Source organism: Cricetulus griseus, chromosome 6 (assembly GCF_003668045.3).
Source record: "Cricetulus griseus strain 17A/GY chromosome 6, alternate assembly CriGri-PICRH-1.0, whole genome shotgun sequence".
NCBI lineage: Eukaryota > Metazoa > Chordata > Mammalia > Rodentia > Cricetidae > Cricetulus > Cricetulus griseus.
Window position 1 is genome coordinate 82,955,781 of NC_048599.1, and position 27,777 is coordinate 82,983,557.

General features: G+C 41.9%; 1 protein-coding gene across 7 annotated transcripts in view; it reads left to right on the forward strand.

Annotated features, from left to right (window-relative positions):
• The window catches only part of Ext2 (exostosin glycosyltransferase 2), a 138,801-nt gene that overhangs the window by 57,218 nt on the left and 53,806 nt on the right, over positions 1 to 27,777 (forward strand). For all 7 annotated transcript variants that reach the window (XM_035446092.1, XM_035446095.1, XM_035446094.1 and 4 more), the window contains one exon: positions 8,735 to 8,866. In XM_035446092.1, the coding sequence (XP_035301983.1) occupies positions 8,735 to 8,866 (132 nt within the window). The remainder of the gene's footprint in view (positions 1 to 8,734; positions 8,867 to 27,777) is intronic.

Sequence of the window (27,777 nt, forward strand, 5' to 3'; positions counted from 1 at the left end):
TCCTCCCCTGCCCCCCCCCCCACTAACACCCTACCTATCCCATACCCTTTCTGCTCCCTAGGGAGGGTGAGGCCTTCCATGGGGGCATCTTCAAAGTTTGTCATATTCTTTGGGATCGGGCCTAGGCCAACCCCATTGTGTCTAGGCTCAGGGTAAGTTTTTTTTTTGTAATTTGGTAACAAAGAAAATGGTATAACTATCTTGTCTTCAACCCCCATCAGAGACTCAAGAAGGATATATTACTTGAGTAAACAGAAAGTACAGAACAAACAACTTCCAGACTATAGAAATGACAGAGACATCTGGCTGCCTGGACAGTAACCCAAGGTTCCTCTGTAACTTTGGGGCATCCATCTTTGAACTACAGGCCTAGAATATCTGACAGATTTTTCTGTGAAACAGGAGTTTGGAAGAACTGTCCTAACTTGTATTGGCAAAGTTTGGTAGTTGCCTTCTTTTGCATCCTGTTTGTTCTGTTTGGACAGCATACTGTCAGCAGTTGAGGCAAAGGCAATTTCTTTCCCAATGGCTAATTTTGCTACAAAAAAAGCAAACTCCAAATGGAGGTTCTTCAATGCCCATCATCCTTTTGTGAAGTAGATTGATGCTTCCAGGATCAGATGTGTCTCACTGTCATGAAGAGCCTTAGGTTATTGAAACATCTTAAATGCCATGTTCTGTAGGCCTCTGAAGTGTTTGAAGGTCCACCTATCTATCTAAAATATATCTCTGTTTGACCTTGAAAATGTACCTACATGACTACAAGTTTGGTTGTTATATGTGACTGAGTACTAATCTGTATTTCTTAATTATCCTAAACAGTTTGTAATAATAGCCTTTAAGGACTAGAACTTTAAATTACATTTTAAAATGAGCCATATAGGTAGAATACTTTAAACAAGAGTAGAAACATATATACAGTGTGTTAAAACAGAAATAACTTTAAACTTGTATCAATTTGCAAAAATCCATACCAATGTAAAATGTATGAGAGTAATAGTTATTTTTAGCTTAAAAGTAGATTCAATAATCTTCCCTTTTTATCTTTTTAGAAAAAAAATCCCTGAATCTAACCCCTGTGTTTAGTTTCCTCCCTGACCACGACCAATAACAACTTGCAACCAACCCCCTTAAACAATGACAAACATCTACCGAATGACCAAAACACACCCACCTCTTGGGAATGTGGGTATCATGTTATCTAGGCTGCTTCCTGTTGTCTAGGGATAACAGCTTCTTTAGGGAACCCTGGAAAAATTGGGATAAAGGCCAAGTCCTGAGAGTGCTAGCTGTATCATTTTTTGTTTAGTCTCTGTGTGATGGGAAAATGTAGAGCTTATCTGAAGTTCTGGCTGTAGGAGTCTGTGAGGCTGGAGTTGTTCTGTATGCAGAATTTTGAGGAAACTAATGGAGGCATTCTGAGAGCCTAGATCACCTAGGATACTGGTCTTCATTGGTGTTTGGTCCTTTTTTGTCCTGAAAACATAAAAACTTTAAAGGTAATATATATATCTGAATTAATACAAGTATGGAATGTTCGGTGTGCACAAGTCAGTTAAAGATGATTTTTTTGGTCAACTTTTTAAGTCTATTTGGATTACATAACCAAACTGTAATATAAATCTCTATCCATGCCAAATGAAAGGATGGCATGTGATAAAAAGTCATGAGGAGTTTGTAGCCAACAAGATTTATCATGTCTCATCCAGTCTCAGAGTTGTTCCCATGTCAAGGGATCAGCTTACATGTCACCTGTCCTGTAGTCTTTCCTGGCTTCCTCGCTCTTGTCTGTAGCCAAGATCCTCAGGAGGTCCTTCTGATCAAATTTGATGTCTATTAACTTTGAAGGAATCCACAGCTTTTTGTTTCCTGTGGAAACAAAGGCACAACCTCTACTACAATGCAACACATTTCCTGACTTCCATCCTGGCTTTCTGTGTGTCTCCAGTGTTTTTGACCAAGTGAGCCAAGCATTAAAGGGCCAGTCTGTCTGCCGAGTAGTTCCATTTAGCATATGTCATTAGCAGCTGGCCCCAGCCCACAGGCAGCGAGTGGCAGGGAGCCTCACCTCTGTATGCTGTGAGCTTCAGCCCACCTGAGAGGATGTGGAACTAGGAAGCCACATCCAGCTCCTTGTCCAGAACTTTCTTAGCTATCTCAGGTTCTATATTTGGATATTTGAGCTTCCATATTGAATACCATATGTAGTAGTACTTTCTCCTCAGGATTGCCAGCCCACAAATAATGGCACAGGGACTTATTAATTATAAAAGCCCAGCCTTAGCTTAGGTTTCTTCTTAACTAGTTCTTATAACTTAAATTAACCCATGTTTTTTTAGTCTATGTTCTTCCACAAGGCTCGTTATCTCATCTCCATACTGCTCATTCCGCTTCCTCCATGTCTCACTGATGACTCCACCTTTCTTTTCCCCAAGTTCTCTCTCTGTCCAGAAGTCCCTCCTAACCTCTCCTGTCTAGTTATTGGACATTCAACTTTTTATTACACCAGTCACAGCGATACATCTTCACACAGTGTACAAATGTCCCACAACACCCCTGAAATGACACTGAATGTCAGGTGTGGGAGGATCCTTAAGGACCACGTGGTTCTAGTTCAGTTGAAAGATACTGAGCTGAGACCCAGGGTTGTTAACTCTGGGTCACCAATGTTCTGGGACGTATTTAATGGCAACTCAAGTTAGATCTAGTCCAGTCTCATACCATTTTACTACTATGGTCAAGTTGATGATGCAATAGGAATTAAGCTGTGGTGGCCCTCCTTATCAATTACATATTTCCTGGGACTCACTGTGTTTGACACCCTGGACTCATTTGGTCACCCTTGACTACATGGGGTCTTTTGTACTCAGTTTGGACCTGTGACTTTGTTAATGATACTGTCGTGGTGAGCTGTTTAAGAAACATGTCCTGTTTTCTTAATGACCTTTAGAGATGTCTGTCCTGGCGAAAGCCTTGTGAGGTTAAGCCAACCTAAATTATGGAAAGCCTGGCTGCAGTTCTATTTGCCTTCTCAGAAAGCTTGCTGGCAGGACAGTGATGAACAGAATGTGGGTTGGTGACCAGGAGCAGTGACTGTTGCCCTTCAAGGCCCACCTAAAGGTCAAATAAAAACACACCCTACTTAATAGATTCCAAACCTGGTATTTTTTTCTACATTTAAACATTACTGTTGGGGCTGGAGAGATAGATCAGAGGTTTAGAGCACTGGCTGCTTTTCCAGAGTTCAATTCCCAGCAACCACAGGAGGCTCACAACCATCTGCAGTGAGATCTGATGCCCTCTTCTAGGCAGAAATAAATAAATAATAATATAATAAATAATAAATAAATAAATCTTGAAACAAAGAACATTACTGTCACCAGGGCTAGAGAAATGGCTTAATACTTAAGAATACATACTGCTTGCTTTTGCAGAGCACCCAGGTTTGCTTCCCATCACCCAGTCAGGGTGACCACAGCTGCCTGGAGATCTGATGCCCTCTTCTGGTCTACACAGATACCTACACTCACATACACATACCTCCCATCCTTATACAGAATTAAAAATAACTTCTCTGACATCAAGATTATTTTATAATTGTTAAAATTTTAGCTCTGTGTCATATTTTAATTGAAAATCTTTTGCTGCTAGAGTTATATAAAATAACAGTGAATATTAAAATCAACAGCCCCAGGGAGCTGTGCTATATTAACACGGAAATCCTAAACAAGATACTACCAAGCAAACTGAGCAGTTCAGGGAAATGGTTGGCAGATCATCACTAAGTGAAGCCAGGGATGTAAGATTAATTAACACTCAGTGAGTTCAGTCAGTGCAAATTACTGAAATAACAAAATAAAGAAGAAACTCATAAGATTACCTTGTAAAGTTGGGGTAAAATCACTTGACAAAAATTTAGCGATTCAGACTGAGAAAAATAGCTCAGTTGTTAAGAGCCTTGTTTAGTTGCCAGCACTCACATGACACCTCACAATGTTCTGTAACTCCAGATCCAGGAGATCTGACATCCTCTACTGACTGCTGCAGGCACCAGGCATGCATGTGGTGCACAGACATACCTGCAGGAAGAGCACTCACATATATAAGATAATTAAAAAAAAAATCAACAGCCCCTTTAATAAAGTCTCAGTCGACAGAGAGCACTTTTTGCTAAAGGGTGTTAGAGCTTTGCTCACTGGTAACAGCTTCAGCAGCTCCCTCTCTGATAGGCATCTCAGTAAAGATGGTCATTCTTCCCACTTGTGTTCAGTAGCATGTTCTAGATAATGAGAAAGTGAAATAAATGAAAAGAAAAAAATGAAAGGAAAGCCGTTTTTACTTGGAGATGATGGGACCACACAGAAAAGTGGTTTGGATGCTGTGAAGACACTGCTAAAAGCACAGTGAATTCAGCATGGATATAGCATACAAAATTATTTGTCTTTTAAGAAAAATAAGCTGGGTGGTGGTGGCACACTTCTTTAATCTCAGCACTCGGGAAGCAGAGACAGGTAGATCTCTGTGAGTTTGAGGCCAGCCTGGTCTACAGAGTGAGTTCCAGGACAACAGGACAGGCTTCAAAGCTACAGAGAAACCATGTCTGGAAAAAAAAAATCAAAAATAAATAAATAGATGAAATTTTTGCTTTGTTTCATATTTTTTTGTTGATGGTGTCCTTCTGGAGCCTAACAGAAATGTAATAGAGCCATTGATCATATTGAGCGTATTTTATAATTGTCCACCTTCCATGATTTTATAATTACTTGTATATTGATAGCTGATTTTGTTGAGTTTTGAGATATAAAATCTCATTTTGTTTGGTTGGGTTGTTTTGTTTGTTTGTTTGGTTGGTTGGTTTTCTTGAGATGGGGTCTTACTGTGGATCCTTGACTGTCCTAGAACTTGTTATGGAGACCAGGCTGGTCTCAAACTCAGAGATCCACCTGCCTCTGTCTCATGACTATTGGGATTAAAGGCATGTGCTATCATACTTGGATATATCAAAATTCTTACCATTTGCAAATAACAATATTAGATTTTTTTTATTTTAGCAATTAAAGCTCATGTTTTGGTCTTTGCATAAGAAACTATGAGAAGGGAATTTACTTGAATATAAAGAACCCTCACTAAACATGGTAAAGAAGTATGGTCTTCTTGCCTCACATTACCTCACAGTGTGCAGCAAAGCCATCAGGAAAGCCACCTTTCCCTCCTATACTTCTTCTCCTGTCACTTTCAGCATGTTGGCAATGTCACCCGCAACCAACCATGTCTGTATTCTAGCCACATGTGAATGAGAGGTTCAAGGGGGAAAATATGAACGGTTGACTGCGGCATAAAGGACTTTGTCCTTTTCCAAAGGGATACACACATTGGAGGACATGGGCCAGGGATGTCATTGCCAGCCATTGCAGATCTAGAACATCATAGCTGCAGCATATGGAGGGGGGAGGCTCTTCACCTCACAGTAGACAAGAACCAAGTGGGCTCTCAGGATGACTTTCAAAGGCATGCCTCCAGTGATATGTTTCCTCCACCCAGGCTCTCCCGCTTAAGTTTCTAGGACCTTCCAAAATGGCACCCCCGCCTGGAAACCAACAGTTTGACACATGAACTTGTGAGGGGCACTTCCCATTTCAAACCGTAACGTATGTGTTGGGGAGAGCTTTTGTGCTCTTTTTACAGCAGCCGTGGGGGATAGTTTCTATAAACTTGTCTCCCAGTGTTCTTAACTACACTAGATAGATACTGGGACCTTCACCTTACAGATTTGGGAAGCAGATAGGTTTAATAGCTTCAAGCCACATCAGCTGTTTGTCACTGTCACCACTCCCCAACCCTACACTGCACTGGCTCCTTATAAACGCTAGTTATTGCTGATCCCATTGGCATGGCATTACTGAAGAACAAAAACATCCATGCTATTTAATTGTTATATAAACTGGAATACAAGTTCAGTTGAGTTCTTGTTTGCTTATGATAATATTTATACATGCATGTGTGTGGATGTATGTTCTAATGTGTGTTAGCAAATGTGTTTGTGCATCTATGTGCACATGGGTGGTGGCTAGAAGCTGGCATTCAGTGTTTTCCTCTGTCATTCAACACTTTTTTTATTAAGGCAGTCTTTTGCTGTATCCAGAACTCCCGATTCCACTCAGTCTAGTCAGCTACCTCACCCAGGGATTCACCTGAGAACTGGGATTACAGTTGGCCACCATACTTGCCTGGTTTTTCATATGGGTGCTGAGGTTCCAATTCCAGTCCTTACTATTGCACAGAGTGCCTTGCCCACTGACTCATCTCCTCAGGCCCCTGGTTGGATAGTTCATAGTCTTAAGCTGACCCCAGCCTTGTCCCTCTCAGACTTTCTTGTGTGAAAGTGTTGGGGATTTTGCTGTTCTTACACCTTGAAGTTTATGTCTTACTGGCTCATTAGTATCTGGATAAATGTCTAATCAAGGTCTTATTGGTCTGATCTATTCCTGCATGACCAGTTTTCTCCTTGTACAGCCCCTAGGAGGGTTTGCATGACTGCCAAAGTCTCTCTCATTCAAAGGTCTTGGAGAGAGAGAAAAATGGCTCATACATTTATTTTCTTGGAGAATAGGTGATGTAGTATTTGTGTTTGCTCTCGAGAAGAGAACAGAGGGACTTTCGTACATCATCCACATGACTGAAACTCCTTTGTCTCTGTGGACAGGTCTCTGACAGAGAGGCCTGGCAGGGCTGTAACTCATCATGCCTTCTGAGCTCTTACCACCAAAGTCCTGCAGAAGCCATTAAGCCCGAGAAGCTCACTTACTCTTGGACTGAGACACTTGAGCTGTGATTGTTGGCAGAGCTTACTTCCTCTATAAGTGAATTGCAATTTGTGGGTGGGGCAATGATTGGAGACAGCTTGAGTTAGAAGCTGGGTCCCACAGTTGGCCTTTGGCCAGTACTCAGGTGCACATATGTACACACACACAGGTAGAGAATGACAGAGAGGGACACCTGACTTCATCCTCTGGCCTCTGCCTGTCACATGCACCCCCTTCCTCATACCACATGCATATGGACACAACACAAAATAGAAAAGCAAGTACTTTATTAAAAATGAAAAAAACATAGAAAATGTATGTTGAAGAGAAAGAAAAAATGGACAATTTTCCTTCCTAAAAGAATCTTCAAATTGACCACTTTTCAGAAGGACAAGCTCCAAGAGAAAGCCAGGCTGACAGGATAGGTTGGGAAAGGGCCTTACTTCTACAATTTTATTCCAATAAATCTAACGATCTAAATGAGATGGGATCTTCCTTGGAAAACAGTACTTTTTTCAAGTTCACACATCCAGATTTGCGTTCTATGTCTGCAAAAGGAAATCAATAGCTTTAAGCCATACAGCTTGGCACCTGAGAACACTGAACAGGAGGTTGCAAATTTGGGCTACAGAGTGAGATGCTGCCTCAAATAAAATAAAGATAATGCCAGTTATGGTGACATATGCCTGTAATCCTAGCATTTGGGAGGCTGAAACAGGAAGACTCTGAGTTCTAGGGTAACTTGGGCATAGTGAGATGTCATCTTGAATGAACACACAAAAATAATAAATAAAACCTTGTCACACATACTCACAAGAAAGCTACACTAACTGTGTTTTTGATTAATTCTTCTAAACCCCTTTGAGAAGGAAAAGTAATATCAGTTTTGTACTAAATTCTTCAAGGAGTAGGAAGAAAAAAAAAAGAGCACTTTTCAGTTCATTTTGTGAGGTCAGCCATACCCTGATTCCATAACACAAGTTAGGTTTTCTAAGTGGCACCAAATAAGTATGTGAAAGAGAACGAACGTCTTGAAGTCATTTGCATGGAATTCAAGAGTGAGTATGAGAGAAATCTGGGTCATGGGTGCCTTTCAAGGAGTGAGATGCTGACTGGATGTGCATGGAGGTATCTGGGGTGCTGGAATGCTCCCTGCCCTACCAGGTCTGTCCTTAAGAGTTTGCATAGACATAAACTTTTATTTACCTGTATACACAAGACTTCTAACATACTCTACATGTTATACCTAATGTTTTGTTCTTTGCCCATTTTCATGTGAGGTATGCATGTGTGCATGTACATTGGTGTGTGTGTGTGTGTGTGTGTGTGTGTGTGTGTGTGTGTGTGTGTGTGTGTGAACACAAATGTCCAAAAATGCCCAAGGTTGCTAAAAAGAATCATCCTTCATTGCTTTTCTACCTTAGTCTTTGAGGCAGGGTCTCTCAATCAAACCCAGAGCTCACTGATAGACTTAGTCTTGTTAGCTAGCTTGCTCTGGGGATCTCTTATCTCCAGTTTCTGATTCTGAGATTGTGTGGGCTACCATGCCTACCCAGCATTTACATAAGTTCTGGGGAGCCAAACTCTGGTCCTCATGCTTGCATTGCAAGTGCTTTATCCATAAGGCTATATGCTCAGCCCTCTATTTATCTCCTTTACTAAAGACTCTAAACCTTGCCTGATATAACACATAGGACTTTCATTATTCTAGGCTCCTCTTCTATTACACCAACTCTGTGTGTACCTTCCTGATTACTACTCTATTCTGACTGCCTTCAGTAAAGCATACCTCTGACAGATCTGGTATGGCAGCAGGGAGCACCCTTTACCCTGGTAATGAAGGAATCACCTAGCCCCAAGTTGGCTGTGACAGGGCATCTCGTTCCCCTACATCTCACCTGCTCATTTACAGCATGTTGTTTTCTTTATAGGCACGATGGTTCTGGGAAGCATACTTCCAGTCCATTAAAGCCATTGCCCTGGCTACCCTGCAGATCATCAATGACAGGATCTATCCATATGCAGCCATCTCCTATGAAGAGTGGAATGATCCTCCTACTGTGGTAAGTGGGTTCCCATGCTAGCCACGTGAGCCATCGAGATGGGAGAAAGGAAAGTATACTACTGAGGAAAGGGGTGTCTAAATGCCAGCTGTCTCAGATGGGTGAGCACTTTAGACTTGCAGCTTGATGTGGACAACTTGGTTCAGAAAGTCTGACAAGAGTAATAGCACACAGGAGCAGCAGGTCCCCATTTGTTCTCCACATGCTTGGAAAGAGCCTATTTTCTTAAGGTCAAGGTGAGTGACACATGGGTTTTGTTGTAAGCTAAGGATGTCCTGATGGCTTTGGCACCGAGTTCCTAGAACACTTGAAAAGGTTCCATCAACAACTTGATGATGGGCTTGTTTGGACATCCTGCTCTGCTGGAAATGGCATCAGTGCTTGACATGTGTTACTTAAGTTGACATTCTCAAGGCTCTGTGAGCAAAACAGTAGTAAGCAAAAGTGATGGAGTGGCCTTCAGGATTACTAGTCCCTTGCTTGAGAGCAGCTGAAGTCTTGAGTAAGAGAGAGTGTGTGTTCAGAAGGAGGCAGAGGCACATGTGTCATTGTTGGGACTATGACAGTGGCTTATAGGCACACCTTTTTTCTCTGTGAAAATGCCAAATGCTCTGGGGTGGCAATTATGACTTCCTAGCTGCTCTCAGACACAGCTGGTGTTGTGGCTCACAGACTTCCAGTAGACATGGTCAGAGAAGAACCTCTCCATGACATGACACAGTCAGATCTCAAAAGGCAAAACAGAGGACAATTTTAGAAACTGTTAAGGGAAAATGCCAACTCATATACAAAAACAAAGGCATCAGGTCTTGGGCTGGCCCAGACGGTAGTTTTGGTAGGAAAGAAAAGAGTTATTATTAATCCAACCATCTAGAAAAACTACCAAACCTGACACACTGGAGCTCAATCTCCAGTGAGGACCAGTTCCCACAATTTGTCCCACACATTCGAATGTGTACATACACACCCACCTATCCACCCACCACAAATAATAAATAAATCAATGAAGAAGATTTTTTTTAATTTTTAAAGAATAATATCAGATCTTGTATCAACCCTAAAAGTCAGTGAAGATGAAATGATGTATTCCAGTCCCTGAAAGAGGGAACTGTCAATTGACAATACCCAGCAAAATTGTGCCTTAGAATTGGTGTAGATGTAAGGGCAATTTTAGACAAACACAGACTGAGACAGCTCACAATGAACCAGCAGGCAATGCAGCAGATACTGACAGGAGGACTATCCGGAGGACGAAAGGCAGCCACCTCTGTGAGAGCACACAAGGAATACATTTCATGACAGGAGCAGATGAACAAAGGAGAGCCTAGAAGTATGCCATCGTGCCCAACACAGCGAACCTGTACACCTCTAATACTGAGGGAGGAGAAAGAAAAGAGTTATTAATAATCCAACCATCTAGAAAAACTACCAAGGAATGTCTCCCACCAATAACCTCAGATGCAATAATTGGCCCCACTGACCAGCTAAAAGGTGCAAAGTGGGTGACTAGATTGAAACCCAATACCCAACTATGTATGGTCTCTAAGACATACATCCCTCTGGCACAGACATTGGAAATGGAAAAATCAAAGGCGGGAAATCCACCCACCAAGCCATGGGAACCATGAAGCAGCTGGTATAGTGATTCTGATATCTGATAAAGCAGACTCCAAACCAAAACTCTTCAGAAGAGATAAATACATTATGTTCTAAAAAGGGGAACAGATTATAAAGATTATATAGCAATTGTAAATATTTGTATATTGGCTCCCAATTTTATAAACACTAAATGGCATGAAGGGTAAAGACAAGTCCTGATAAGGTACTGTTGGGAGACATCAGTACTCCATTCTTAACTTTAGTCAGGTCTTCCAAACTGAAATACAATTGACCGATTGGATGTAATGGACATCTACAGACCATTGCATCCAATAGAAAGCAGAAACACATTCTCAGCAGCCATGAAACCTCCTCTACGGTCAGTCAGATTAGGTGTCTCTGAGCAAACCTAACACATTCAAAAGGCTGAAATAATTCATTTTATCCTCTTAGGCCACAGAATATAAGTAGAAATCAACAACAAGAGAACCTCAGAGGCTACATAGAACTTGTAGAGCCAACAGTATGCTCTTTAATTAACAGTGAGTTATTGAAGAAGTCAGGGAGGAAATTTAACATTCCTACACCCTGATGAAAATGGCAGCACAACTTATTATACTTCTGAGATATAGGGGAACCATTTATAGTAATTAATATTCAAATTTTAAAGAAGAAATTGGTGGTCTAATATTTGATAGCTCAGCAGTTAAGAGCATTTAGATTCCAGAGAATTCAGGTTCAACTCCCAGGGCCTTCATAGTGGCTCACAGCCTTCTGTAACTCCAGTCTCGGGGGATCTGACACCCTCTTCTGACCTCCACAGGCAAAAGGCACATACCTAATATGCAGTCATGCACATAGGCAAAACACATATATGTAAAATAAAATAAAATTATAAAATAATTAGAGCAGTGTCAAATAAGAAAATGAAATATCTGAGGTTTGTAGAAACAGAAGAAGCCAAGCCTCAATGCACTATGCCTAGATATCATAAAGGCCATGCCAGAAGTTAATGAATTAGAAACTGAAAGAACAACTTAAAGAGCTGGTTTTTTGAGAAGATGAACAAGATTGACAAAGCCCTGACCAAACTAAGCAGAATAAAGAGAAGCATCTCATTGATAAGATTAGAGATGAAAGGGAATTTGTTTACAATAGAATCCAATAAAATCTGGAGAATCATTAGGGAATATTGTGAAACTTACTTTTCAAAATGCTGAAAAAGCTGAAAATAGTGGATAGATTCCTAAATATACCTACCAAAATTAAGTATTATAAGAATCTAAGGACAACCCAAACACAATTAAAGCAGTAATGAAAAGTCTTTGTACAAGGAAAAGGCCAGGACGGGACAGATTCACTAATGAATTCTACCAAACTTTTAAGAGCTCACACAGTCCTCAAATTGTGCCACAAAAGTGAAAAGGAAGGAACACTGCCAAACACATTCTGTGAAGCCAGTATTATCCTGATACCAAACCAGATAAGAACTCAACAACGAAGCTATAGACCAACTTTCACAACCAGCAAGGATGCAAAATTTCTCAGCAACATACTTAAACAAAATTCAAGAGGACATTAAGATCATACATCACACCATAGCATTAATGGAATAAGAATACACTTGAGGACAACCTATGTGTGACACCAGTGTAGAGGATTAATATGCATAACAGTGGGTCAGCATTGGAGACAACTTGAAGACACAGGAGAGAATTAGTAGAGGACAGATTTGAGCCATGTCTGGGGAGACTGATTGCTCTCACTGGTGAGCTAGAGCCGTACTGTGTCATTTATCCTGAGAGGCCTTCTCAGTCTGGCTCTAGTCTGCCTTTCTAGCCTTCTCTCCTTGCCTGCCTGCCTGCTTTGAGGAGTTCTTAGGGTATGACCCACAAGTTGCTTCCTTCAAGTGTGCCCACCCATTGCTCTTCTCTTGCCCTAGTGTGCTGTTCTTTGCCATCAGTTCCTCTTCCCAGGCACTGTACTATAGCCTTTCTTCCACACGGCCTTGCAAATCTCCCCTCAGGAAGCAGTATTTTCCTCTTACGAACTCTGAAGGTGTGGAATCTGTTTCTTCCTGTCACTTAGCACACAGGAGGTATAATTTTTTATGGGGTTTTAAGCAGCTGCAGGACCCACATGCTAGTATGACAGCCATGTCCCCCACATACCACTTGCTTAGAAGGTAGGGGCATGATAGATGCCCTCTGTAAAGTAGTCTCATGGTGCATGATGGCCTGTAGCCTGTGCTAGTCACATATTGGCAAGTTGTGTAAACAAGTGAGGACCTGGGCTTCACACTGTCTGTAAAGTCCTCTGGGAGCCACTGCGCCTTCTCTGTGTGGAACATAACTCCCACCCTAGCATATGATTTAGGTTTGAACTGAAGATTCTCAAGCGTGTTCCTGTGCAGAATGCACACAAGTGTTCCAGCATAGTCAGGCAGAAAGTCTAGGAATCAGGACTTCACCCTGAGTGTTTAAATAATTAGAGTTTCAATTCTCTTTTGCAAGTATAGATTAAGGGAAAATGTGAAATTGTGTAGTTTTGAAATGGATATGCTTGGAGTTTAAGACAGAATGGTCAAAATGAGGAACTCATAGTTTGATAAAGGACACAAGTATAAAAGGCATAAATCTAGATATACATCCAGAAATGTATTTGATATTTTTCATTTGGTTCTTTCTTAAATACCTGTTCAGGGCACTTCGGTATTTATCACATCTCTAGTCAGTGAGATGATGAGATTCCTGATTTACAACCTAGGGCTGCTTGCTTCTGAGTCTTCAGTGGAAGCAACAGGCGGGAGGCTGGGTAGCAATGATTCATGTGTAGCTGACTTCTCCCTCCCCTCAGGAATATTTAACTGACTCTAGATGAGATTACTCTGAGCCCAGTCTGCAGGGGAGTCTGTCCTGTAGATTCCAGCAGATTTACAGTGTCAGACACCCGAGGTGGGAGTAGGTGTGGATGGTGCTCAGTAAATCAAGGATGCTCTAAACTGCTTAGAGGTGTGCTGCTGGCCTCCCGCCTGCTCTGTGCATGCTCAGACAGGGGAATGAGAGGTGAAAGCCGTATTTTGGATAGATACAGCTGTCTTCATTTAATATAGAAATGGCTATGGCTGTGTGTGACAGACAGTGAAGAGTGGCCGCCTAGAGCATCCATCACCAGATGTTTAGTGTTCTAATCGATAGGGTGAGGCCAGTTACATGGTATTCCACTCTCAGGACCTGGGAGTACTTCCCACAGGGAACCTTGAGCACTAATTGGAAGTAGCATATATGCCTGGATTAGGAGACTGTGCTTGGGGAAGGACTTCTCTCTAAGCTCAATATGGTTAAGAGGCAAATAGGGATGGAGAGAGAGTTCAGACAGTAAAACCTGCGTGTAATCCCCAGCACCCTGTGAAAAAGCCAGGTGTGGTGGTACACACCTGTAATCCCAGAACTGGGGGTGGATACCTGGTCTCTAAAAAAATGTATGTACATGTATATTCCACCACACATGAACACACACACACACACACACACACACACACACACACACACACACACACACATCAAAAGTTGTTTTTAAAAAGAAAGAATGCAGGGCCTAGAGAGATGGCCCAGTGGTTAAGAGCACTGGCTGCACCAGAGATCCTGAGTTCAATTCCCAGCACTCATGTGATAGCTCACAACCATCTCTAACTGTGGTCCCACGGGATATGATGTGCTTTTCTGTTGTGCAAATGTACAGGTGGACAAAGCACCCATATACATAAAATACATACATACATACATACATACATACATACATACATACATACATACATACATACATATATATATCTGGGCGGTGGTGGTGCACGCCTTTAATCTCAACACTTGGGAGACAGAGGCAGGTGGGCCTCAGTAAGTTTGAGGCCAGCCTGGTCCACAAATCAAGTTCCAGGACTGTTACACAGAGAAACCCTGTCTTGAAAAATAAACAAAAGAGAAAAAGAAAAAGAAAAAAGAAAGAGTGCATGTTTTTATCCTGAATTTTCTTAGCACGTCCCAAGGCTTCCTGTATCTTTTACCTTTTCTGCTTGTCTACCCATTGATCTCTCTCTCTCTCTGCACCTGCACCCAATGTTATCATCTCCTTCAGCCCCTGCCCCCCTGCCTCACTGTCCCTGATGCTGTTTCTGGGCTGGCCAAAGCAGCCAGGCTTTCCCCAAGACACTACCCTACACCTCTGATCTCAGATATGCAAGATGCTGGACAGAGACAGAAAGTATTTCGCATTACATCTGGATTATCTGCCATGTGCTACCAAAGCTGAATCATCTCAATGACACTCTTTTAAAACATCAAAAATAAAATCCTCTTATAATTGTACATTTCCTCATTAGTTGTCTATAATATGATTTTTATTTCATTATGATTATATTTACTCTTTGGGTGGACACATTTTTTTTCAAGTTTTAATCAGCAACAATACCAGGAAAGATTGCCTTCTCTCTTTTCTTCCCGCATTTACTATTCTGTCTAGTTTTATCTTAGCTTGACACAAGCTAGACTCATTTTAGAAAAGAAAATGCCCCACTTTGACCTTTAGAGAAACCAATAGTATATTTTCCTGATAGGTGATTGATATAGGAGAGTCCAGATCATCATAGGTGGTGTCACCCCTAGACTGGTGGTCCTGGCTGCTGGTTGAGCAAGCCATGAGGAGCAAACCAGTAAGCAGCCCTCCTCCTTGGCCTCTGCATCAGTCCCTGCCTCCAGGTTCCTGCCTTGAGCTCCTTCCCTGACTTCCAGTCATGCTGGACTACAGCTGTAGGCCAAAAAAGACCTTTTCTCCCCAAAGCTCTCATGATGTTTTATCACACCAATAGAAACTCTAAGACATCAGACTTGGAACAAGGAAGACAGACAGGAATTCTTATCATGGCTATTAATAAAAATTAATGAGGAATTTGGGGGAGGCTTCTTAAAGTGTATAATTGTAAGAGTAAGATGGAATAACAAAAGCTAGTTACAATGAAGTCCAGCTAGAGGGGTGACTTACCTGAAGTCGACTGGTCACATAAGGGTTATGTATTTATGTGGAAGTCCTGTAAGCCTCTGTCCAAATCTAGGGTCTGAAAATGGCAAGTGCAAAGGACTGTCTACACTCTGAGCTGTTACATGAGAGCTCCTGGTTGGTAGGTGCCAACCATTTGCTCAGTTGGGCAAATCTGGGGTACTTGAATACAGGCCCCTGCCTGTCCAGCTCAAGGAGAGGTTGCATGCATAGAACTCACACTTGTGTGGCTTCCCAGGCATTGAGTCTAGTGTATGCTGCTGCTGGCTTAAGGAGCACGCTTTGATGTGAAGTTTGACTTACTCTCCACACCCTGGCTCACTGACTCGGGAAGGCTTGCCCATCCTCATCTCTTCCCTCCTCTTGACCTGCAGGGTTTAGACTAGCAGCATTGGAAGGCTATCTGGGCTCTGTCTGTCTCTGCTGCACCTATGACTGAAGGCTGCTTACACTCAGTTGTCCAGATGGCTCCTGCTCACAATGACTGCTTGTTCTGCAGCCCAGGAAGGCTGCTGTGACACCTGAAGCAGAACCCTCAGTGGGAAAGACACCAGTTTAACAAATTGTCTGGCTTAACTTGGCCCTTTAACTTCTGAGCTGTGGAATGTTCCTCTGGAATTTGAGGGTCTTTTCCCCGAGGGGACTTCTTGGCTGATTCTCAGACCGTTTTCCTCCTACTGCCTAGATAAAAATACGTATGCAATTCAGAAATTTAGTTAATGCAAGTCTGCATTTTAACTAAAATTTTTGAATTATGTTTTTAGAAGTGTATCATGAATTGGGTAGCATTTGCACAAGTGGTCTAGTATGCTACCTCAAATTCTAGACTTTTCTGTGAAGAGCTGCAGGGAAACGCCTGTCGTCTCAAGTTATCAGCAGTTAGGGAGTAAAGAAAACTGGGCTTCGGTTTGCCGATAGAAAGATGGAGACCTACGGAGCTTGGCCAATTCAGGTCAGACAGACAGGAAGTACCAGATGCCAAGCCAGATTTGAATGGGGAGAATATTTAAGGAATATGAAAGAGCAAACTTCGGGGTGTGGCTGAGATCACAACCATGTCAATCAAATCTTTTGCAGTGGAAGGGCTCTTCCACTGCCTAACAGACATCTTCATGGCACCCCTGAGGGGGTTACTGGGTGAATCCCTACCCCCAGGTGCTGTGGATGTGGCCCTGCCTCTCTCTATCCTTTACTTGAGGTCCACTTGGAGGGCCCCAGCATTCATGAATCAAACCTGGTTGCCTCTTGACATCGCACAGCATGTGGGAAGGCAGTGAGTAGAATAATGTTTTAGACAATGGCAGCAAATGAATTGAGAGCATGCTGGCTACCCTGCACCAGCTATCACGTATCAATTAGCATGGCAGAGCCCTGGCCTTCAGGGGCTGTGGCCAGGTTCCCTTCAGTTCTGCCTCAGCAATCCCAGAACATAGTTTGGTTTTTGGTTTGGTTTTCTTCTGATTTGAGACAGGGTTTCTTTGTGTAACAGCTCTGCAGGCCAGGCTAGCCTTGAACTCACAGAGATCTCCTGCCTCTGCCTCTGAGTGCTGGAATTTAAGGTTTGGGCTTCCATCATCGGGCCCCAGGATATAGTTTAAGAGTGTCCAAAGTAATATTTGAATGAGGTTTTCTCATAACCAGGTCATTATAGTTGTAGATTAGAAAAAAGGCCACATTGCTTGATTTTTATCCCCTCTCTTTTACTCTCTCTGCAATATTTCTTCATTTTATTGTTTAAAAATAGTATTGTTTCACACATGAATGTAATCGTTCACATAAACACTTGAGCCTGTTCCTGGGGGCAGCTGCTTTCAACTCTTCCAGTTCCTCTGGTTGTCTTTCTGATTCCATACAAAATGCTCATAATGAAATTCTTAAATTTCTTACTAAGACATCGTTTTCAAATTGGCACTTTTTCTCCCATTCTCTCCATTTTCCCTGTGTGTTTTGTGCTATGCATCTATCCAGGGGTGACACATCATTGCTTTTCATTAAAATGGTGTTTACCTTATGCATAATTAGGGTTATATAATTATGGTTTTCAGCTGAGCCAAGTCGTGAAGTATTCTTGATTCCCTGTTTTCCAGGGAGATATAGCTACTTTTTTCTCTCTACTTTGCAGTGATTTTCACTAACCACTCTAGTTAAGATAACAAAGTGGTCAGTGCAGGTACACTCCAGGCTTCTTTCTTTGCTTTTGGAGCCCTGTCTTGTGCTGCAGTCTGAGTGAGTCCTCTTTGGCTCTCTGTGCAGCTGTCATCCTGATCCTCTGCCATTCTGGAATTCTGCTTCCTCTCTGCATTGTGCAGTTTCCTTTTCCAGGGCCTGACATCTTCCTTTTCTGGTTTTTACCTTCCAAAGAGCTTCCTAAGTGTGATGACTGGTTGGACTCAGAATTCTGGTGGAAAACATAGTTTTGTTTTCTATTTTTGTTTTGAGACAGGGTTTCTCTGTGTGGCCCTGGATGTCCTGGAACTCATTCTGTAGACCAGGCTGGCTTCAAACTCAAAGATCTGCTTGTCTCTGCCTCCCAAGTGCTGGGATTAGAGGCATCTAATTACTGGCTTTTAATGTTGTTTTCCTGCAACCCTTGGCAACCTCTGTGTTCTAAAATTTTAGAGTAGTGTGCCCTCACAGGAGTGTTTTTACTGACAGTACTGATCTAAGCTTTTTCAAGCTGGAAATTCATACCTTTCAGTGCAAAGACATTTTCTCATTTTCTTCTTGAGTATCTTTGGTTACTGTCTTCTGTCCTCTCCTTTCTTTCTGCAGCATCTATTATTTGGATGGTGAATGTATGCATTAGTTCTGCTTCTTTTCTTGCCAGGCCTGGTCTTTCTGTTCTCATTTTTCTGACATTTTCTTCCTTTACCTTTTAACTTTTGATTAAAAATAAAAGCCATATCAGTTCTATTTATTTATTTATTTATTTATTTATTTATTTTTGGTTTTTCGAGACAGGGTTTCTCTGTGGCTTTGGAGACTGTCCTGGAACTAGCTCTTGTAGACCAGGTTGGTCTCGAACTCACAGAGATCCACTTGCCTCTGCCTCCTGAGTGCTGGGCTTAAAGGCATGCACTACCAATGCCTGGCTTTTTATTTTAAAGGTACATGATTTTCCATTTCTGAAGATACTGTTTGTGGTTTTATTTGCTTGTGCTGTTTTCTTTTATTTCTTTTCTAATTTTTTATTTGCTCTTTTGCAATGAAAGATTTCTTTATATACCTTACCAGTTGTGGCATTAGCTCTTGTGAGTGAGGCACTGAAAGCTGATGGAAGCTCAGGACTAGATAAGCTTTGCCAGTGATGGGCTATACTCAGGTCAGAGGACCCAGGCATTTGCCCAAATGTTAGTGTTGATAGTTATTTCCCTTGGACTAGGTTATTGCTCTAGAGAATAGTCTTTGTGCCCAGGGGAGGGCCAGAGAAGGGTGGACAAGTGTGGGATCCACAGAGAAGTGTGGGACAAGTGTGGACAAGCATTTGGGAACTGAGTAAGGGAAGGAGATGGTCCTTGCTCTTCCTTCTGTAGATGGTACCTCACCCTTCCTCCTAGTCTTGGTGATGGTGAGTCTGGGATCTCTCAGTTTCATTTGGCCCATAGAATAATCTTTCCTTCTCCAAAGTCTAAGAATGGGGTTGGCCTCTCTGTGCCTTAGGTTTAGGGACCTTTAACCGACTAACTGTTTTATTGAATGTCTCCAAGGAGCTCCAATGTCTGTCTTCTTGTCTTCATCACTGTTAGGAAGCATAGAATTGACTGATTGCTTGCTTGCTTATTTGATTGATTAAGTGATTGATTTTGCTTTGCTATATCATTCATTATTAGTCTGAATTTTGTTTGTTTGTTTATATTTTTTGAGACTCACTATTGCCCAGGTTGGTCTTGAACTCTTGAACATAAATGTCCCTTCTGTCTCAGACCCATGAGCCCTGGGACTATAGGTGTATGCCTTCACACTTGGCTAAAAATTCTATTTCTTTCTTTCTTTGCTTTTCTGAGGCTGTGGATTGAACCCAGGCCTTGTGTGTACTAGGCAAATGCTGTGCCCTGATCTAAATCCCCAGAACAATGTTTTTTTATTACAGTTCAGAATTGAAGTTTTACAAAGTAGCAGTTTTTATATACTCACATTTACTCATATTCCCCCAGTGTTAATAATTTATCACAGTTCTGTTTTTCCATGTGTATGTGTTCAGATATATTCCTGAACCTTTTAGAAGGTGTAAGTATTATGCACCTTTATTCTTGAATATTTCTCATATAGAATTATCTCACCAATACAGTGATACTATATTACTACTTAGACGGTGTTATTCAGACAGTGTCCATCATAGTGAAAGAAACTGCCATTGCACTCATTTCTGTAGCTTTTACTCCTGAGGTCTAGAGCAGTTTTTCATTCCTTGTTTTGTGGAATGACATTTTTGAATATTTAGAAGAGAATTTGTTATATGTATAGTAAGACACACACAGCCCTTTTTCTTCTGCGAAGCAGCAAGGAACTTTATTCAAAAACAAAGCTGCACACAGCCTATAGATAAGCTGCAGGAGATCAACGCCTGCTGGATGACAAGGCACTCAAGGTCTCCGAGACGTCTTTGGATTTGGAGTATCTGGTGCTTTTGCCTGGTCAGATCCAAATTATGCACTTTTGTCAGTAATATCACAAAAGCATGTGATCTTGTCATGTCAGAGGATTCAGGTGGTCAGTTTGTCCCATTGTTGTGATGGCGGCTTGGATCACAGGTTTCTTCCAGGCTTTTCCAGTGCCTCATTACTGTTTCCTTTTATTATGTGTCATATGAGGGACATGGTGGCTTTTCAAACTGTAAATATCCTTTTATTTTCAAATTTACACTCTCTAATTTAAATCCCATGTGGATTCCTGCCTGAGTAGGCTGCCTGTAGTTCTCTGCTTTTGAGGCTGAGTTGTTGTCTTTTGTTACTTTGGTAACTAATTCATCTTTTCTATGAATGTTAATATCTGTGTTTCTCACTAATTATTTTTTCTAGAATCTTGTTAAATTTTGTGTGCAACTTTTTTTCCTTCTGCCTTTATTTTCTGTTTGTTGCTTTTGTCTCTCAGATTTTCCACATTTTCATATCTCTTATGCTGGATAATGTTTTCACAGCCATTTCCCCATTTCTTCAGTGGTGACTAAGGCATGCTTTTGTCTATCTATTGTGTTTTAAATTCAGTGGTTATTTGTAGAAACTCATTTTGGTTACTTAAATCTGTCTTCTTGGCCTTATGTTTTTATTTTTAAGACAGGGGCTCACTCTACACCCTAAGCTGACCTTGAACCCTGAACCCATCTGACTCTCTTTAGTTTCTTCTTTTATGTCTTGAAGCATCTGAAACATATACTTTATAGTCTCCACTGCTCCAACTTTCTGAAATCCGTGTGAGGTCTCAGCTTGTCATTGGTCACCTGATTGTTGCTTTGGAGTGTTAGTTCATCTTTGACGAGGTTTTCTGTGGAAATTGTTACAACTTGGGCTAAGAGGGGATTACTTTTCACTCTGCTTTACTTTATTCATTCATTTCTTTATTGGCATTTATTAGTTAATAAATTAATGCTTCTTCAAGTGCTCTGGAGGTAACATAGAGATAAATCACTTTCCCACATTTGCTCCTCAGCTTGAATATCCAGACCTTCACATATTCTCTGTTAAACCCAAACATGCAGGAAAGCGACCTTCCATTAAACTTTCCTGAGGAGAACCTCTGTCATCATCCCAGGCTCAGGTCCAGAGTATGTCCTAGCAGGTGGCTTTTCCGGCTCCTCTTCCTTCATTGATCACTCATGCCTAGTGTCCAAGTCTCCCTTCCCACTCTCCCCCTCTCTGGCCTCAAAGCCACTGAAGCTGAGCATCGTCGTGCATAGCCATAGCCTCTGCCCTCCTGGGTCCAGTGTCTTCCACTCCCCTTGAGTTTCTGCTTTGTTCTTAGACTCAGGACTTTGCCTTTTCCTGTGGCCTCAGCTGCAGGTTGAAAAAGAGTTTTGTTATATTTCATCCTAGATTTCTATGTGTTTTACAGCAAGAGGATTTTTGAAAAGAAAGACTCCATGTGTTTCAGCTTCCAAAAACTTGTCAGACCCTGATCCATCATTGTCTCCTTCCCTGTTCTTTTTGCCCTTGTGGGTTCATGCCTTCTTTCTTTCCACCCAAGAAGAAACAGAGGAAAACACAGTAGACAAAACATGTGCCTTAGTGAAATTCCAGAGAATTAAGAAGTGGCTGTGTTGTGGAGACTGTTGCTTCCACCTTACCAGCTCTCCTTATGTGCTGTGCTCATGTCAGCTCACAGCCATACAAAACTCTGATGTTCTTGGTCATAACTGTGGCGGTGCTTTGAGCTCAAATGTCATGAGCTGTAATTTAACCGTTCCCAAGAGCGCCTGTGAAATCTTCCCACCTCACAGCCGACCTCGCTGATAGAGCCAATGGGCTGCCAGCACATGAGTCCACACATGCGTTCTTTCAAACTGCTGGAATTTTTCAAGCATGGGATAGTTAGGTGAGATTGTAAACTTGCTTACTCTCTCTGGAGAAGTAGTGGTTTAGTTGTCTCAGTTGCTGTCTTTGGACTATAAGTGACTATTTGGACTATTACTTTTGGAATCAAGTAAATTATGAGTTTTTTCATGGAGGTCTTTCAGCTGTTGTCAGTATCCTCATGAAGAAATGGGTCTAGGGGTGATGATTGTGTGTGAAGACTTTGTTCTAAAAACAATCCAAATCTTGTGCATTATTCCTGTCAAACAGTAGAATTGTTATTTTTGATATATCAAATTGCAAACCAATAAAATCAATGACTATTATCTTTGCCAATATCTTAAGCAGTCATATCATAGATATATTTAGTGAAATTTATTGCTTGCAGACTGTTATAACTCATGAATTATTGAAAGTATCAACATCTGGAATCCTCTCTTTGCTCATTCCAAATTCTTTTAATATGGCTTATGTTGAGCTGTTTCACTGGCTTCTGTCCATCCCACTGATGGAGGCCACAGCCAGATGAGGGCTCTTATAAATGATTGCCTTCCTTTCCAAGGAATAGGAAGATGAAATGTCAACTTTTTCCTCTACTACCTGAAAAGCAATCAGTGACCACCCTTCCTGCTCTTCTTGACAGTAGTTTGGCACTATAAATGCAGGGTGGGCATCTGGCCAAATGCAAAATTCGGAGCTACATAGAGAAAAGATTGAAGTGGCTAAGCCTCAGATAATAGCAGGAATTTTCAAGAGGCAGGCAGGTAGGTTTAACCCCTGAGCCTTCAGTAAGCTAAGTACAACCCAGACATTTCTGAACTGTGCCTTTTAATCCTCCTTTACTGCTTATGGTCTGAGTGACTTGAGGTGACTGAGGGACTCTCCTCTGCAACAGTTCCATTGTCTGTAGGGATGGGCTTAGGGATGCTAATGGCTGTAGAGGAATATAGAAGTTAATTCCTTATTACTTATTGGTGCCTGAACTTTTAAAGGAAAGGACATTTTGGAATCAGACCTGAGTTCAAGAGCATTCACTAGTTTTACTTTGAGTAGGTTTCTTCCCTCTTTGAAATTCATTTATCTTTATTTGTAAACTAGGAATCATGAGGATGATTCTTAAGTAGGATGATTATGAAAAATTAGAGGTATAATTTACAAGGGAGAATTTTATAAATGGCACAGTACTTTTAAAAGTTGTTAATGTTATAACTAGCCACTAATGCAGTTGACCCTCAGCAACTGTGGGGGATTGGTCCCAGGGTCCCCATGGATACTAAAACCCACTGATGGTTAAGCCCCTAGTGTCAAGTGGTGTAATTGTGCTCAATCTGTGCACATTTTCTTGTAGACAGATAATCTCTAGATTGCTTATAATGCTTGATTCAGTGTAAGTGCTTTGCGAACATCAGTTTTACTTTATTGCTCAGGGAATACAAGCGAGAAAGGAAAGTCTATATCCTTGTTACAGATTCAGTGTTTCTCTTAAGTATTTTCAATCCAAAGTTTGTCTACTCTTTGTATGCATGACCCACAGATACAGAGGTCAGGCTATATAGTGCTTTATCATATAGAAACATGAATTCAGAATTGGATGGGACTCTGCAGCGGAGAATTGAAATTTACAGAGGGATATTCTTTGTACCAAGGTGTTTGTCTTATTATTTTCTGTTGTCTAGTCCTTTCACCCCCAAAGCAGCATTCTACTCACTTGGTCCTTACTGATGAAGGAAGGGAGACATACTTATTTCAGGTCCTTCCTCCTGGGCTGGGATGTAGTTCAGTGGTAGTCTTCTTAGAATGCAATACACACTCACCTTCACCATCATCCATAATACTGCTGTATCCTCTTAGGTTTTCAGTGAGCAAATGAAGGTCTGAAGAAGTATAGGGCCTGTCCTATGTGGAAATTCTCTGCCCAACACTTCAACTGATAATTGCCGCCAAATTTTCATGAGAATTATTTTCAGCTGATGCACAAACTTGGCTCTCAAATTAAATAAGAGACATGGTAGTTAATGACTAACTTGACCATGTACATGTAAAAAAGATTTCTCCCAACTGAGTAACAACTGAGTAAACTAACAGATAAGTATTATGGGTCACTTTTAACCTGTTACTGAACTGGCTTGAAAGTATCTGAACCACCCAATAAACTGGCTCTTGGTGCCCTGGGAGGATGGGTGATTAGCAAGTGTTCACTGGGGAAGTCTATGTTCTTTGGTGATCTGAAGATTCAACCTGTTCACTGTGTGAAATGGGAAGGGGAAAGCAGGATTTGTCACCTGTGACCCATCTACGTCAGACATGGAGAGCTGTGTCTTGGTAACATAAGAAGTGACCTGTATAGATTGGTTCAGTACTGAGAGCTCACAAACCACCCCACCCTGTGTGGGCTGTGGGCTACATTCACACCATGAGGCTAGCCTAAATAAGCTCTAGTAGGGAACTAGATAGAGCACATTCGTGATGCTCAGACCCTGACTTGAGGAATTTATCCTCAGTTTGGCTCTTAGTCCTTTCAGTAAAGTTCTAGTGAGTAGCTCACCATCAGAAACCACTCGAAGCCCAAGTGAGAGCAGCAGAAACTGAGATGTTGGAACATCCAGATTAGACCAGAGTATTAGATCCAAAGACATGAATAGAACATAACCCAGAGAGACAGAAGTGGAAACTGTGAAGTGATGTGGAGAACAGAGGTGTGCAGAGGTGGGGTGGGGTGGAGAACAGAGGTGTGCAGAGGTGGGGTGGGGTGGAGAACAGAGGTGTACAGAGGTGGGGTGGTGTGGAGAACAGAGGTGTGCAGAGGTGGGGTGGTGTGGAGAACAGAGGTGTGCAGAGGTATACAGCTGACACTTGGAGCTACAGAAGAGAAGGAGGAGGCTTTTTGGAAAGGATGATGTCTGAGAGTTTGCAGAACTGTTAGATGATACCAGGCCTCAGACCCAGGAAGACCAACAAACCACAAGTCAGTTATTCCTAATAAAGGTTGGATAGGAAGCCATCAAGAACCCAGTCTCCAAAGAAGAACTCATACATCTAGAGGACAGAGAATTGTTTGAATTACCTTCATCATTGTGGCTCTCAGTGTCTTCAGACATAGGAAAGGAGGCACATGTGGTCAGATGTCAGAAATGCCTAGAGATGGGCAGCCACTGTCATCATAGTTGACAGTTGTTTTAGTCTTCTGGCCTTTGATCTTTATCTTCCATGTGTCTGTCTCGTGTATCATCAGTGAAATTTGGCCTTTGGCATTATTCTTGTTTTTCAGAACATCCAGTTATTATTATTCCTTCCTCTATGAACTAAGAAATCTTGCTTGAAAGTACACTTGGGCCATCAGCACGCTCTGGAAGAGGGCTGTGGGTAGTTGGGGCTCTAGAGTTTTCATGGTCAAGGCAGCATGGGCCACATTACTGATTGCCCCTTTCATATCTCCCAGTAACCATTAACATAAATATCATCTCACCATTTTAGACAGGGGACACCACCCTTGTGCAAGTGAGCAACATGATGTAAACTCTTAACCCTCTCCATGCTTCCTTTGCTTCAGAGGCCTTGGCCCACATCTATCCATAGTTTCTTTGAACCTGTGTGAGGCAGGAAAGGGTTAACTCCTGTCAGCATTGCCCTTTGACCACTGCAGGATAAGAGGCATGATGAAATACTTTTCAAAGTCTTCTGTGGAAACACATCATGCATAATTGGAGCAAAAAAGAATAAATCAAAGCTTTCTCTCCCCCCGCCCCTTAGTCTGGTAATTCATAATTGAAACCACATTGAGGTAAGGGTTGATAACTTCAAAACAACCAACAAGACTGCCCTTTCTATCAAGGTAGGAATAGGTAAGGCTGCTCATTACAGGGGCTCCAGGCTTCTGTGTAACAGCCGGTCTTCTCTTCCTCTCTTCTCTGATGTCTCACTTTTCACTCAGGGAAATACCTCTGTTTATATCAAATATAAGCTGACTCAAATGTCTGTCCACATCTCTTGTTTCTGCATGGAGTTGTACAGAGGGACATAAAGTACCTCTGACATAGTGGGTAATGGGAATTGGGTTTCCAGCGGCCGTTGGCTTCTCCTGTGCTGGTATTGGGATTGGTCAGATTGACAGAGGCCTGTAATTGATAGTGAAACATGGCTTTCTCCCTCCCGATTCTTACAGCCCCCAAGTGAACCCAGTAAGACCATTTCAGAATGGCTGGCAAAGGCCATTTTGTTTCTGCACAGTAACCATAGCCAAGATGGCTTTGGGCTTTGATTCTAAGAATTCTACGACAGGACTGCTTTCACAGGAAATAATAGGTTTAGACATTGCCATGGTACCTACCATCCCACCTCATGATGGCTTTGCCTTCTTTCCTGACCCTATTGCTGGATGCATCGTGCCATAGTGGAGACTTAATTAGCCACCAGGGTTAATTGCCAGCATTGTTTGCTTTTTCCAGGCAGAAGCCAGAGTCTTGAGTAAATTATGGAGGTTTAAATTTGCCTGATTTCCTGCAGAAAGTGGGGTCAAGAGGTCCCAGACTGTAGACACTCTGTGTGACCAGCCAGCAGGGGTCAGTCCTGAAAGGTATTTCAGAGGTGACTAAATGCCATTTTTTTTTTTTTTTGAAATGTCCCTCTCCAGTGGGATATTTCTTTGGACTTGGTTTGTTGACCTTACCCCAGCAGCACAGTAGCATGGGCCCCAATTAAAAGCTGCCTCTTCTCCACCCTGCTGCTGAGCTCTGCAGCCAAATGGGATTATGTTTAAGGAGGGGGTGGTGCTTGCTGCAGAAGCCCATTGCCTGCCAGGGCTTTCTACCTGTGAACTTTGAAGGTAGCCACCATGTTCATTCATCAGTAAAACACCACTCAGGAGAAGAAAGCTTCAAAAGAAACAACTAAGCCAGTTGTAGAACTGAAAAGGCCTGTCAGAAGAGGCTTCTCATTTTCACGCTATGGCTTCAGCCTTTCTGATCTCCCCCTTCAGACACCACCCTGCAGGATCCTGGATCCTCTTTGTCTGCTAAACTCTGAACAAGCTATTCAGTTGTCTGCCCTCCCCTGCTTGTCCCTACTGCAGCTTGCCTTCCCAGGGTGGGGGGTGTTGTTGGACCTCTGCTTGCTGAGGTGGAATCCTGTGTGATACCCTGTTATACTGCCTGCATTGTAATTTATCATTCTACCCTGCTGCCTTTTCCACCCAATTCACCTCACTGTTGTGAGACTGAGGAATGTGTTCATCTTTACATCTTGAACACTGATCTAGGTTTGAAGAATATGATTAGAAAATGTAGACATATGAATTGTTCCTGAAGCAACACTGCTAGGAACGGTCTCTGCATTGCCAACTCATTGTAGCAGACAAAAACACACAGTGGGAAGATCAGGGTAAGTTTTGTGTTTGCTTTAAACTAATAGTCATGTATTCTATCCTAAGTGTTTGCATGCACAATCTCATTTAAACATCATTCCACAGGGAAATAGGTATTATCACAGTCCCACTCTTGAAGAAACAGCTGCTGACAGAAATATGTTTTATGTCATAACAATAATCAGTGACAAGGCCTCTGCTTCATTTAAATATTGTAGTAAAATCCTATACTTCTGAACATGGTGAGATTCTTGGAAAGTACTTGTAAAATGAATTCATCAAGTCAGAAACTATTTCAAAACTCGGGCTTCCTGTGTCCTTCCAGAGAGGACAAGTGGAGTGGGGCCTGGGTTGTCGGATCTGAATCTTCTGTTCTCCAGCTTTTGTAATAGCAC